The 15,784-nt window shown below is 36.2% G+C and overlaps 1 protein-coding gene across 1 annotated transcript; it reads left to right on the forward strand.

Annotated features, from left to right (window-relative positions):
- The first annotated feature begins 4,201 nt into the window (after positions 1-4,201).
- LOC129870570 (carbon catabolite repressor protein 4 homolog 1-like) lies at positions 4,202-14,890 on the forward strand. The gene is made up of 12 exons (XM_055945393.1): positions 4,202-4,800; positions 9,328-10,054; positions 10,532-10,618; positions 10,687-10,770; positions 10,868-10,954; positions 11,047-11,133; positions 13,239-13,292; positions 13,370-13,461; positions 13,599-13,713; positions 13,909-14,056; positions 14,224-14,375; positions 14,503-14,890. Exons 1-11 carry the CDS (start codon positions 4,643-4,645, stop codon positions 14,367-14,369), a joined length of 1,785 nt encoding a protein of 594 aa, XP_055801368.1. The 5' UTR covers positions 4,202-4,642; the 3' UTR covers positions 14,370-14,375; positions 14,503-14,890.
- Positions 14,891-15,784: the final 894 nt, after the last annotated feature.

Here is a 15,784-nt window from a genome sequence, read left to right on the forward strand (position 1 = left end):
TTTACGACCCATCTTGGCAAGTCATAGACTTTGCCCTGAGGGATCTTTGAATCAAGGCCTCTAAACTTGGGTTACAAGGGGTTTCTACGACCCATCAACAGGACGACGACTCATCCGGTTGAGTCATAGAACCTCTCTTGAGGCAACATCCCATTTGTTCGAACAGGTCACTCTACGACTCAACTTTATAAGCCATAGAAAGATCTACGAGATGTAGAGTGACTCGTTCACATGGGTCAGTTCAAAATTTCGAGAATTTTCTCCTTGGTTCCAACTTTTCGACTTATGAGGTCTTACAGTTTCTCTAACCGACAAACATCACTATGAGCTAGTGACGATACAACAGCGCGATGCCATAGCCATATCCTTCCAATACTTTGCCAAGGTAAAGGATATCATATCATCTCTTCTATATAAAAAGTACTCTTTTGGGACTGTGAGGAGTTGTCTGAACGAATGACATGATCCTATCCTACGTTGGTTGCATAGTTTATAGGGATTTAGTTGTTTATACTCTTGCCCAAGTTGGTGCTCAATACTATTCTCAAAACTTCATTATGCTCGTATACATCAAGTGAGTGAAATACTCAAAATACATCTTATGTAGTCTCATTGAATTTTTACATCAGTTTTCATCAATCTTCTTAACTAATCATCTCTTTTCTTAAGATAGGTACATCTCATCTCAATCGTGCATTTGGAAACATACATCAATTTCTCAAATGACATTTAAAATATGAAAAAATTCATTTTAGAAAATAGACATCAATAAACTCCTTCAAACTCAACATCATGCTCAACTCATCATTTATTTAGTATGGAAAATCATCATTCTTTCAACATCAATAATGCATAAAATACTTTAATGCAAAACTCAACTAAGGCTCATGTGAATGGAATCAAGAACGCATAACCTCAAACATCGAGTCATCAAGTATGATAATGTATATGTACTAAAACTCAACAAAAGGAACAAGTAGTTTCATCAAGAATTCACTTTTTATGGAATTGGAAACTTGAACTCGTAACTCAATTAACTTTATGAACATGTAGGGCACGAGGAAGAACATAGTCCAACATTATGATAGCTTTACATACCTGAAACGAAGATAATCTACATGCAAATTGAAGACCTCGCTTGAAAATCTTGAACCTTAGCTCTTCTTCCTCTCCCCAATCCTTTCTCTTAAAAGTTCTAAATGTTAATGAGAGAAAAACTCTTTTGGGTACTGATAAGGGACTGAATTTAGTCCCAAAATGGGTTGGGTTAAGTTTGGGAAAGGTAGAAAAAGACCAAACTAACCCTCATTAAAATTGAATTTGGGCCATCTACAGACAACAGACACTTCCACGGACTGTAGGAGGCCGGTCATTGAAGCCATGGTCCAAAATTGGATTTCATTAGAATTTGCATAAGGGGTCTACGACCAAGATTCTACGGTTCATAGGTCCATCTATGGATTGTCAATTGGGCTCGTAGGAGAGGGTTCTCAGAACCCAATAGTTTCTAAGTGTGGGTGGACTCTACTAGTCCCACCTATAGCTCGTAGAGACTTCTACGGGTCGTAGGTTCTCACTCGTAGACCACTTGCAGATTCTTTTTCTCATCTCTTTCTCTTGGTTCTCAAACACAATCTAAGCTAGAACAGTACAGGGTGTTACAAGTATATCTTCTCATGTATTTGTAGTTGAACATCTTTTTGAATTTTCTCAAATGGTTACCACAATAAGATAGATAAAAAATATATGAAGGGTTGGCCTATTTGGAAGTGATACAAATGAGGTTTTATAAGGCTTACACAACCAAATACACTTAAATATTGTTAAAGTCATAACTATTCCGTAAAGCAGCAAAAACGAGAACCAAACTAAAGATGTATTTTAGAACAACTATGACAATTGCGGTTGCACACAACTACATCTTTCATCCTTCATATTCTTGGTAATGCTTAAAAATAGAAAAAACACCACGGCAATCATAACGATTAACTTCTAGTTACAATATTTGCTCTTCTTATTCTCCTTCGTCACCCATTCGTTACTTTCAGCACGACTTTCATAAAATACCAATGCTTCTTCCAACTCCTTAATTTCCTCTGTCAATCTCGAAATACCATAATTGGATCGTATATCAACATCTTTATGATAGCGTGGACATGACCATAATCTTTGAGCTGGATTGTCTTCCGACTACGAAGTTTGCATTGAAAGTAAGTCTTCATGTTTGCATCGCATTTTCACACATAACATCGAATCATTCTCATCATTACAAATATGACTCAAGATTGCATTTGACATTACAGGAGTATTATCTCTCAAAACCTAATCACAAAAGATGTCTTGATTTCTCAAATTTTAAAGAAAGTAAGAAAAAATTAAATCTTGAGCGACTGGAAATTAACCTTTTGAAGTAATAATTAAATTAAATTCTTATCTTTTTGGGCTGATTTCATTCAAGAGAGACACCCATTTTTTTAAAACCTTAAACCAACGCGGCTCTCTTAAAATGTTTGAGAAAGATGATATATTTAAAGATGAAGTAATTAATTAATTGTTAAAAAACTGACACATGACATTTTTAATTGGTGTTTGAAAGCAAAAACATACATTTACGCACGTCATTTGTGTGAAAGAAAACATAGCGAGAAAACTGGTCAAAATGATCTATTTACGAAGATATTTAATACTTTTGCATAATTAATGTGCCTTTTTAAAAATTCAGGACAATTTTAGATGTTACTTTATGTTTTTTTTATCTTATATGTATAAACAAAATTTCAACTTATCTCATATAATTTTTTATTATAATTTCATTTCACGTGGCCAATGAGACCCTAATTTTTTTGCTCTTTATATTTATAGTTAGGCTAAACCCATCGGTGGTTACCTAAAGTTGGCACCACTTTCACTTAGATACCTCAACTAGGCTTTGTTCATTTTAGATACACTCAAGTAAGACTCTGATGTGTCATTTTGACACTTTAATTGAGTAGGTAGGCGGCTAGTCACTTCTTACTCGTGTAGTGTGCTGACTTGGCACATTGCGTGTGTTGCATCCATTTTAAGCGCGTGAAAAACATTTTTTTCTTTAAAAATATTTTTTTTTTGTTGTTCTTCTTCTTCTTCATTTCTGCCATCATTTCTTCTTCTTTTCCTTCTTCATTTCTTTTTCTTTTTCTTCATTGCGTGTTCTTCTTTTACAAATCTCTTTTACAAAACACAATCTTTCTCCATTTTCTTCAACACCCATTTGCCCAAAACTCATTTAATATTGACAAGTTGAATTCTCCCCCAATTCGTGACAGCAGCTTGTACTGTCCGACTGAAGCAACTCAACTTGAAAATTGATGTACCAACTTCCGGATAGGGTGTGTCTAAGTGACGAGGCACTGTTTACTTGAAACACTAAATTCTACTTTGTGGTCAGAAATTCCAAGAATATCAAACTTGAAATTCAAATGTATAAGAAAAAATAAGCGAGAGTTCATCAAGTTTGTGGATTCTTTAAGTTTTGAATTCTTTAACAATTTCAAAGAAAATAATTTTAGATTTGTATTAATCTTGTCTGAAAAAATGAAGGTTCGTCGGATTTTTTGACCCAATTTGATTTATATTTTTGTTTGTTATTATAACTCAATTTTTCCTTTTTAGATTATATGGATAGCGTTGAGTGAGTGTTGAAGGAGAAGAAGATCTGATGAGGTTGGGGTTGGAATGGGTGGGGTTGGAGAAGATGACAGTGGGTGGGGGAGAGGTTGGGGTTGGGGTGGGTAGGGTTGGAGAGGATGACGGTGGGGTGGGTGGGGTTAATAGTTATTAATTTTTATTTTTCTTAAAAATTATTATTTGGATAAAAAAAATGCCACGTGTCATCAAATTATTTATCATTTTTTAAATTTAAAAGTCATTATTTGATAATTATTTTTGATATATATTTTTGATATATATATATATATATATATGCCACGTATCTTTATTTAATTTGCTGTTTTTGATACGTCAGACGAGTGCATTACACACACTTAATATATTTTGGTGATTGTCAAAAAAGTGTCAAAATGACACATCACAGCATTACTTAAGGTGTCTGGAACAAAACCTAATTAAGATATCTAAGTGAAAGTTAGTGTCAAAGTAGCCACCGATGAATTTCGCCTTACAATTAAACCGTCCCCTATATATATCTTTTAATTAGAATTAGAAAGCTTAGACTTCCCTCCCCCTCTCTCTCTCTGTAAAACCCTAAAATCACACCCAATCAATCGATTCTTCCCTCCTCTCTCTAAAGTTTTTCCTTTCTCTCTTAACAACAAACAAATTGAATCTTCTCCTTGACTCATTGATTTCTCTGTAATTCTTCATAGTTTCCCCTCATTCTTCAAAGATCTCTCCGATTTTTCCGTTCAGAATTGAGTTTCTTATCCAAATTTTCTTGTGCTTTACATAGAAAAGATATTTTCTGTTGGTGATATTGAGGGCAAAGAAGGCTGGCTATTGGTGCAGAAGTCAGGTGAATGGCGGATACGCCGAATCTTCGCCCACTACAATTTATCTTGGATTGTTCTCACTTAAAAGTAGTTGCAGTAGTGTTGAGAAAAAGAAAAGAGTGCGTTAACTTCAATATTTGTCAAGAAGGAGAACAATGCTGAGTGTGGTGCGGGTGCATCTCCCGTCCGACATTCCCATAGTAGGCTGTGAACTTACGCCCTATGTTTTGTTGCGTCGTCCTGATTCGTCACTCATTTCTGATGATATCCCTGAATCCGCCCCTATTCAAGGCTGTTTCTTGAGATATAAATGGTCAGTTTCTTGTTCTACTTTCTTTGCCTTTATTTACTATTTTATATTTATTTTCAGTGTGTCTGTGTTTTATTGTTGACTTGGGATTGGATATTTGATTATTTTTCAAAATGGGGTTTGCGGGAATATTGTGCTTTTTGCAGTTCAATGAGAGGAATGAGTATCTATGGATTGATCTTAAATCATTTTCTTTTCTTGCAATTAGCTCTATCTCTTCGTATATTTTTACAATCATTTACGTGAGTTTTGTGTTCTAATATAAAACAGTCCTTTAAGTGATTTTCTTGTAGAATGCTTGGTGACTTCCTCACTTTCTTTTGGTTTATATATGATTCAGTGTGTAAGGATCATCATGAAAAATGGAGAGGCAAACCTTCTGTTTTTGGATAAAGATCTTTAGGGTCTTGAGCTTTTGTTTTGGCTCATGAATGACATTATATTCAGTTGATCGCTGTATTTTTCCAGGAGATGATGTTTCCATTTAATTCCTGTCAAATAGGCTATTTTCAAGCATACTTTTTTATTGTTGGAAGTATAAATTAGATTAGGATATATTTAACATGGCACTGATAGTTTACGGTTGTGACTGTGAGTCTACTTGCAAGAGTGGCGTTAGTATGACTGGCTTGTCAGTTTGAACTAGTAGAATGAATGCTATATACTCTGGAAAAAAGCAATATCTCTGTAGATATTTTTTAAATTGCTCCTTTTCTTTCATTCATGAAATATGATTACAACCAAATATGTATTGAGAGCTCCATTAGATCCCAATAGAGACAAAAAAAACACTAGGTGATTTCTTCCTATTTGCCTAATTTTTTGCGGGCAAAGTTACCCAATACTTTTGCTAGTGGGAGATAGCAAGTACGTGCAAAATACTCGTGCATGCAAGATTTCCAAACATGACCATTATAAAAAGTGTATTGTAGAATCTTCCCTCCCTTCCTCCAAACCCCCAACCCAATCCTTAAAATAACCATTTGAAATGTTTGACCAGGTTATAATTGGAAATGTGTTGAGGCTTGATTTCCCTTGTAAGCTGTCACAAATTACCTTTTTATGATGTTATCGTGGAGTCTGGGATTTTGTCCGAGAGTGTTAGGTACATCTACTTTCACAATCTATGGTAGGATCATTTCCTCCTTTTTTTTTTTGAAGAAAATATAGCTCTGATGGGCCTGATTCACGTCAGCTGGTAAAATAAGAAGTTGTATTTTGCCATAGGAGCATTTGATGTGTATTGATCCAATGAAGGAAATACTACTTCAAGTTGTTTGATTTGCTATTGCCCAGAGTCCCCTTTGGCAGAAAGACATTTGTGGCAGCACTTAACTTCATTCTTATCTTAGCTTCAGGAAGTAATTTTGGTTTATGACTCATAGTTATGTAAAATATAGAGGTAAATATATGGTGCAACATGCCACATCTTGTATATTTTAGGAAAGTATCTGACTCTGCTATAATACTAGTTAGGATCTCTTGGTACTTGAAGGGAACTAGCATAATCTGAGGTCAAACTTTGCTTTTCTTCAGAGCAGGAAGCTTGAAATTATGAATATCTTATGTGTATCATCTCACTGAAGAAATATCTGAATGTCTATATGTCCTGTCAATAAACTGATTACGTATGTATCTATGAATGGCATCCAGGGGATGAAGTTAAAAAAAAATGATGGCTCATAGACACTGGTAACATTTGTATTTATGTCAATACTTAGGTAGTACTGAAAAACCTTATTTACAAATAAGAAGAAAGGGAGGTATAATCTTCCCTAAAGCTGAACCAAAATCTAGATGGGGCCCTAAAGCATCTATGATTGACTCTGTCTCATTGGAGTAGACATTTGTACACCAAAAACAGAACAACAAAATACATTTAAGCTTGACTTCCTGCAGGTTGTTGTTCCCATTCTCAAAACATCAATCATTTCTCTTCTCCCAACATATAGTCCACCATATGCAAGCAGGGATCATCCTCCATCTTTCTTTGTTTGTAGCCCCAAGTCCAGCCTCCTCCCAACTGAATAGAGTCTCATCAATCTTGCTAGGCATACTCCAGGAAATACCTCTGAGATTAAGGAAAATCTGCCACAGCTGGTCAGTGAAACTGCAGGGTAGGAAGTGGTGTCTTATGTCTCCTTATCCTTACATAAGGAGCATCTGTTGCATAGAGAGGTACCTCTGTTAGCCATATTGTCCCATGTCAAAACTGCTTCATTGGCTAGCAGCCAGGTAAAGTGTGCGACTTTGTGTGGCACTTTGATTCTCCAGATATGCTTCCAAGGCCATTTGAAGTCTTGATTATCACGAAGACTTGTCTGTTTATGTCCTTCCTTCACCTTGTATCTACCTTTGCTGTGCCCATGCCACTATAAATAATCCTCACCTATTTGTGTTCCTTGAAATCTCTCCTGTAACTTACAAAGTTCAATCATTCTTGAAATTTCCTAGTCATTCAAATTTCTTCGAAGGGCCAAATCCCATCCTTGTTGTCACCACATTTCAGCAACAGTTCTCATGTTGATGTTGAGCCAAAACAAAGATGTCGGGAAAATGATCTTTGAGGCTCTCTGCATCCATCCATTTATCAGCCCAAAAATTGTTTTTCTGCCAGTTTGAACCTTGACAGTTGACTGACTACTGAGGAAAGGCCAGAAGATGGATAGATTTCCACAGTCTAACACCATAGCAACTATTAACTTCTTTAGTTACCCATTTGTTGAATTCCTCATACTTGCTCTTAATCACCCTGTGCCAGAGGGCTTTGGTACCTCCATAGCCACTTCACCTTAAGAGCTTTGCTTTGGTTTTTGAGGTTCTTGATACCCTAATCCACCATGTGTCTTGCTTCTGATGATATTCTTCCATTTGACCAAATGAAATCCCTTTCTTTCCTAATTGACTTGCCACAGGAAGTTCCTTCTTATTTTGTTCAACCTATGGACTACTCAGTGGGGTATATGGAAGATAGATAACATATATGTTGGAAGAACATCTAGAACTGAGTTTATCAGAGTTAGTCTACCTCCCAAGACAGGACTTAAGGAGCTAACAAAATCCAAAAACTGATTTCCATTGTTCAAGGGCATAATCCTTTTCTTGAAGAATCTTGACTTTATTTGTACGATGTGATCCTTTTTGTTGATGAAATACGATGGATGACGTAACTGGATTTTCCCTTTTTTGGTATTGTGCATGTACTAAATCGGATTGAAAGAATCTCATGCATTTCACTTATCAAAAGTTTGCATGCATTGGATGGTGTGGAGGACATAATATAACAACCTTTAGAGGAACTGTGGATTTTTATTCTTCTCTAACGACTTTTTGTCTTGTGGAACTTTTCTATATGTTGTAGTACATTCCTGCACAATTCCCAAATTTAAAATTTAACAACTGAACAAATGATCCAATTTCGCAATTTAATCAGCAAAATGGCCTATTTTATGTGTACTTTCATAGATTAGGTTGTATACTTAAATATCATATTTTCCATTTATTACAATAATCTATCTAGCCATATGAGTAGATCTGCCAGACAAGATGAAATCCTGACTACATCCTCTTTTTGGACAGCAAAGGTTAAATACAAATTGGATTGAACTAGATCTGAAATAAAACCTAGAGAAGTACCATTGATTAGTGTGTGTATATATATATATATAATATGAATATATATGATGTGCCTTTCTATATTGAAGTGCATTTCTAATTGCGGTTTGTGCTTAAAGCCCTAGTAGACCTTGGCACCTTTGACACAACACTTAAGAAAAGAAAGATAAAAGAAAAATAAGGAAAAATGAGAAATGGCTCACAGTGGAAAAAATTTAATGAAAACTTCAGTTGTCTCTTACAGATGTGTATGTTATAGAATGTGTACTTTTCAGTGCTGGCTTCTTAGTGTATCAGGCCTGTATGTCTATGTTAAGACGTTTATTCCTCGAGATTTTATATACGTAATCTATATTTAATATGGAAATATGTATGCTCTCAAAGTCCTTGTCTTTTAAAAAATGAATTTCTTTTTGCCCCCAGGGGTTAGTTCATTTTGCAATAGGTGAGGTACTTGTATCTTAGTTGCAAGTCCGAGCCCTGCACCAAGCAAACTTGGTCCAGTATTTAGGTGTAGAAGGGTAGAGGGTGGACCCATCCCCGAGCTTCAAAGGCTACGGTTGGTCCAAAGGTCTCTCCAGACCGATTTTTCAGTCATAAAAACAAATTCAGAAAATCCCAGAAACAGTCAACCACATGTTGGCACTGAGAAAACAGCTTAGAAATCAACCACATGTGGGTACTGGATTGCTACCTGGGGTTGCCAAATTTTATAGTTGATATCATGGAAATTATTGCTGACTAATGGTGTCTGTTTGACTCTGACACTGGCAATTTGGCTCATTAACTTTAATTAATACTTTTCTCCACTAAAAAGATGTGATTTGAACTGTCATTTCTCCTTGCTGCCAAGAAAAGCAATATCTATTTAATTCCTTTTTCATTACTTGTTTGATATATTACTTTTTCTTGCAGGTACCGAATACAAAGTGATAAACAAGTTGCCATCTGCAGCGTCCATCCATCTGAGCAAGCTACGTTGCAGTGCCTTGGATGTGTGAAGGCCAAAATCCCTGTTGCCAAGAGTTACCATTGCTCCTCAAAATGTTTCTCAGATGCATGGCAGCATCATCGTGTTCTGCATGAACGTGCTGCTAGTGCTGTGAATGAAAATGGAAATGTGGAGGAAGATACAGGATCTGGTGTTAATACAAGCTTGACTTCTTCGCAATCAAGCAGTAGCTTGCCAACTGGAACCACACCTTTATATCCTGTGGTAGTAACTCAAAGAAATGGTGGTGAAACCTGGTTTGAAGTTGGACGCTCTAAAACTTACACCCCATCTGCAGATGATATTGGTCACATCCTTAAATTTGAATGTGCTGTCATCAATGCAGAAACAAAATTATCTGTTGGAAATGCTAGTACCGTGACGTCTCGAGTGATTCCAGCTCCATCTCCCACTCCACGTCGCTTGATTTCAGTTAGTGGAGTTGATATACCAGTGCATCTGGACTTAGATAGTCGTTTATCATCTTCAGGAACTTTTACTGTGCTCTCATACAACATTCTGTCTGATGCATATGCTACAAATGAATTGTACTGTTATTGCCCCTCTTGGGCCCTTTCTTGGACTTACCGGAGACAAAATCTATTGCGTGAAATAGTTGGCTACCGTGCAGACATTGTTTGCCTTCAAGAGGTACCCCCTATGACATCAGCTAAAATTATAATATGTAATTATTTGGGTGATTTTGTTGGATCTTTAGAATTCAAGTACCAGTAGGTATGAAAATCTTTTCATGCTACTCAGGAGAGTCCGTTTTTGCCTCTATATTGCAATTTAGAGGAGATAGGCCTTTTTAAGAGTGTATTTTAACTTCTTTGCAATTCTTGAAAGGGTTACAGTGGCTCCAGTGCTTGATTAAAACCATAATACTGAATTTTCTTTTCGTGAAATAAGCTCTTATTTCTTAAATTTCTTGGGTCAACTATATACGTCTGCTTCCTGAATTTGTGAATTTGATGCCTGCATAATCAGCTCCTTTAGCTTAAAGGATTTCTTTTCACGTGTAGATGTGTATACTTACCAGTATGATTGTCATGTTAAATGATCTTGTGAAATGCCTATGGAATAACAAAATACCCGTATCTAAGGGCTGTATGCTTCCATTATCAGGTTCAGAGTGATCACTTTGAGGAATTCTTTGCTCCTGAGCTGGACAAACATGGTTATCAAGCTCTGTTCAAAAGAAAAACAACTGAGGTTTGTGGTGTGTAGTGTGTTTTCATCTGAAAGTTTTTGATTTCTAATGACACTTTTTCTGTATGCAGGTGTTCAGTGGGAATATCAATACCGTTGATGGTTGTGCCACATTTTTCCGCCGAGATAGATTCGCACATGTTAAAAAATATGAGGTATGGAAGCACAGTGTGTTCCTGAGAGGGGCTTTACTTATTACACAATTTTGTGCAACGATATTGTAACAAGAATCTTCGAATGCGCTTGTTGCAGGTTGAGTTCAACAAAGCTGCTCAATCTTTGACTGAAGCCGTAGTTCCCAGTGCCCAAAAGAAGACCGCACTAAATCGTTTGGTTAAGGTATCTTGCCGAATTTGTCAAGTTGTTCCTTGTTGGCTTATGAAGAATTTCATTCAGGACTGGGCTTATATTTCCTAGTGTGTGCTTGACAGGATAATATTGCGCTTATTGTGGTTCTGGAAGCAAAGTTCAATAATGAGGGGGTTGACAACCCTGGGAAGCGTCAACTTGTTTGTGTGGTAAGGAACCTGGTGCTCCTTTCACTTTTCCGTTTAGAGTTAACTTCTGTGTTCTGTTCTGTACATCTATGGAATAAACTCAGCCTCTTACAGTGTCGTGCAGCAACCATTTAACTATTATTTCTAGTTGCCTGTGCTTTTGACATTCCATTTTCTGTATGATTTTCATTGAACTGTTTCATTTTTTGTTACTGTCAAGAGCATCTTTCTGTGTCATCTATATTAAGATTAAAGAAACTGGATTGATCAATCTAGCTAGACACAAGACTTGAAATTTCCCGAAACAACAAATGAAATTGTCAAAACAGATATTAATAGTGGAGAGTTTTGCATCTGACCTGGAAATATTATCCATAGGGTCTATAAATGGGTACAAATCATTTAAATGAAGCTCAGATTTTTGCATCTGACCTGGAAATATTATCTGTAGGGCCTAGTGCTTATATTTGCTTCGGTGTAGGTTTTTTAGGTTAAGAATGTTCATGATTTGCAGAAGGTTTCATGTTTTAATGTTTATGATCTGCAGAAGACTTCATGTTTTGATGTTTATGATCTGCAGAAGATTTCACGTTTTAATGTTTATGATCAGCTGTAGGTCTCATGTTTTCCTTTCGAGTGAAGCACTAGTTTGCAATATGGCATGTCCTTTTGCTGCCTGTATCTTTATTTCATGTTTCGACTGATAGGCATCTTCATCATAGGTTCTGGTTGGCAGAGTTGAAGGCCCTTGAACTAGTGTAGATTTGTGTCCTTTGGAGACTTGCTCGTCATGCTCTTAGGTCTCCAAAGTGATATCAGTTTGACATATTTGAAAGAATCCTGATCTCTAGAATTGAAGAAGAATCTCCATCTTCTTAAAATAAAGGATAGTTGAAACAAAAAATATCTGGACTAATAGTTGAGGGGGTAGTAAGACAGCTCTGGACTCAATTGTGAGGCCTGGAACATTTTCTTTTCATATTGGTAGTATAATCACTCTAGCTAGTAAATAGGACTATTTAAAAGGAACTAATGTTGAATCGGTGTTTATTTCCCAACAAATATTCTTTTTGATCAAGTTCCCAACAAATATTGTTTCCTCATTAACTCTTTAACAAAATTTAAATAAATGGTGTTGACCCTGATTGTTAGTTTATTCTTAATTTGTTTTTCTCCATAACCCCCAGGAGTGAAATACAACAGTTTTGGAAATATGCAAGTTAAGAAAGAATGATCATCAACCAATTAATTCTATTGGGAAAAGAAAGAACCATCTTTAGCAGGAACTGCTAATTTTGGAGCAACCCCAGAAAGAATGCCACCTCCTGCATATCTTGCTTAATAATTTACTCCTCCCTTTGGTTTCAGATCATGTATTGAAATTATGATCCCTCTCACACACACACTCACATTTGTCCTTTTCTTTTTCCGTTTTCTTTGCATCTGGGTCATTGGTGAGAGTGATATGAGATCTGAATTTAGTAACTGACAAGAAGATTCTTTAAAATGTCAAATCTCTTCCCTGCCAATAGGCAATTTTGAGCTTATCCCAAATATGTCTGTTCCTATTTCATGAAACAGTCCTGGTTTACGTGCCGTGGACCACATGTTGCGATAAGCTGACACAAACAAAGCCATATCACACTCTAGCTCCCCTCCTCTACCTTAAAATGCGTTATGGTGTACCATTTACCTTTTTTACTTGTGTTCCCATTTTTTCCCTATCCATGACGTATTGTTAACTGTGATTGTGGTATCATTGATGAAGTACCATGGGAAATGACTGTTATTTCAGCTGCCATATTGGTAATTTAACTTAGATGCCTGGAGAACATAATACGGCTTTGAATCTTTGTTCTTCTAAGGAGGTCAATCTTAGCTCTAGTTCCTTGTAGTCAGAAGTTTACCATGCTGTCGTTAGCATGAACACAATTGATCTAGCGAAAACTTTTCTTCATCACAAGTTCTTGCATTGTGCCTAGGCAGCAGTCTCTGGCATGCTATTGTGAAAGTTGGAACAACCAAAAGTTTTTCTAATGAATTGTCCTCTTATGAACCCACTCAAGTATTGGTGAAAATATTCTTCTGCTAGTGCACCTACTGAATATCTTCATTTCTGAATGCAGGCTAACACACATGTAAATGTTCATCAAGAGTTAAAGGATGTTAAACTTTGGCAGGTTACTATTGGATAACAAATTAAATTGTTCATTTTATCTCAGTCTCGAAACTTGATTGGCAATTTGTTCGCATTTAGGTTCACACACTTTTAAAAGGACTAGAGAAAATTGCTGCTAGTGCTGACATTCCAATGCTGGTCTGTGGTGATTTTAATTCAGTTCCTGGAAGGTCCGTGTTTTTCTTGATTTATAATTGCATGTTCTCTCATTGGCAGTGTTAAGAGTTGTACCTCTATTACTTCCTCATTTTATGCAAAAATCAGGCTGGAACAGTAACATTACTGATAAAAGCTCTTGGCAATGCAGTGCTCCTCATGCACTTCTTGCACTGGGGAAAGTTGATCCCATGCATCCAGATTTAGCAGTGGACCCTCTTGGTATTTTGCGTCCAGCCACAAAGTTAATGCATCAACTGCCATTGGTATCACTTCAGTGACTTTAGAAAGTTCCTGTTCCCCATTGTCTTTCATAGTAGATACGTTTGCTTCCCCATGTCCCTACCTTTCCTGAGCCCATATATATTTTTGTATTAGACTCCATCATTGAGAAGACTAAATAAGCTCCATGACTGACTATACAACCCACATTTTGTTTATATTGGTATATTTCTGTATAGGTAAGTGCTTACACATCCTTTGCCCGAATGCCTGTGGCCCTTGGATTAGAGAAGCAACGGAGGAGGCTGGATCCTAGTACGAATGAACCTTTGTTTACAAACTGCACCAGAGATTTTATTGGGACTCTTGATTATGTATTCTATTCTGGTATGGTAGCATGGTTCTGTCTTAAGATATTTTACATTTATGACTTCTATTCTATTTTTACATGTCTGCATGTGGTCATAACTATATCTAACACAATAAATTTATGTACCATTCTATAGAATTGTGTTTAGACTGATTTACATGATGGTTTGAATATGTGCTTTCAGCCGACTCTGTAACTGTTGAATCGTTGTTAGAGCTCTTGGATGAGGAAAGCTTGAGAAAAGACACAGCACTTCCTTCTCCAGAGTGGTCCTCTGATCATATAGCACTCTTAGCTGAGTTTCGCTGCAAGCCTAGAACTAGGCGCTGACAATAGGTATGCCATTTGTTTCTGTTAATTTTAGTTTAAATACATATTTGCTTGTTCAAGCTCGCCTTCGCCATTGTTGGTTGAGCATTCAGCCATTTGGGGTTATTTTGTTACAATTGTTCATTTGGCGCAGGTCTTGCTTGAGGGATGAACTTGAAAATAGAAACACAAAACAATCCAAAGGACAAATATAAGTCATTGTAAGAATAGTAGCTGATGATATGGCCCCCTGCCTTCTTTTTTCGGTGTCCATGGTGGGATAGCTGTTGATCCTTGTATTATACTACCGTTATCATCACATAGAAAATTATGATAGTTCTACATTTTGAATAGTCACTGGCAATTTGCGTCGATGTATGTTCTTTAGAATAAAAGCACAGTTAGAATAGAGTTACAGACTTGAGTAGACAGAAGTTTAGGGGCAGAGGAAGAAAATTGGTTCAGTGTTGTGGATTTAACTTCCCCATGACTTTTGCTCATGTGGTCGATAGTTGATTTTTACCATGAAGGTCGATTGGAAATTCTGGTCCCAGACTCTTTTTATTTGCATTACTGGGCTGAAAATCCTGAGTTGTGTCAGAAAATATACTTCACAAAGAGGGTCAGTTTTATGAAATGGGCATAAATAAATATTGATCTGATCAGCCAGGTAAAATGGCTGATTTACGTCTGGTATTATTTTTTGCTGTATATGATTGATATAATCGACGTTGTTAACTAATCTTTAGTTTGACCTTATACAATGAAAGGACCAGGTTGTATTAAAAATGGAAACACGTTATTTGAGAAATCCAAAAATGTCGAAGAGAATTAAATCGTAGTGCAGAACGCACGCTGTACGTTTATATAGAGCGACTTGCTTATGTATTCTGCTCAGTTCGAATTCACTTCTCACCATAAGCTTGGATGTTTCTTGTTTGTATTTGTCGGTGACTACGATTTTGCATAATCACATCAGATTATTGAAATGTGTTTTTGAGGAACAAAAGATATATTAATTAAGTAAAAGTTTGTTGTGTTATAAAGTAAATTAACTTAGCAAAATAAGATGAGAATAAGAGAAAGAGAGAGGAGTAGAAGAATTGAGAAAGCTGTGTATGTGTGTTTCTCTTTTTTTATTTCATTGCAAAATGACCAATTTATATTCATAAGATAAGAAAACAAATGGGCAACTTGTAGTGGGCCCAACATAAAGAAAAAAAACAATTTAAGTGGACAACCACTTGCATCACCTGTTCTTTAACACTGTCTTTTGGATGTCTACGTGAAATGTATCTTATTAAAAACTTTACAATAAATAATATACATAATTATCGTGAACACCTATAGATATTGTGCCTCGTTAAAATTTTACTAGGAAAAATTCAGTGGAAAAAGCCTAATGAAGAAAAAAGAGTACACAACTTCTGGTAATA

Source organism: Solanum dulcamara, chromosome 10 (genome assembly GCF_947179165.1).
Source record: "Solanum dulcamara chromosome 10, daSolDulc1.2, whole genome shotgun sequence".
In the NCBI taxonomy this organism is placed as follows: domain Eukaryota; kingdom Viridiplantae; phylum Streptophyta; class Magnoliopsida; order Solanales; family Solanaceae; genus Solanum; species Solanum dulcamara.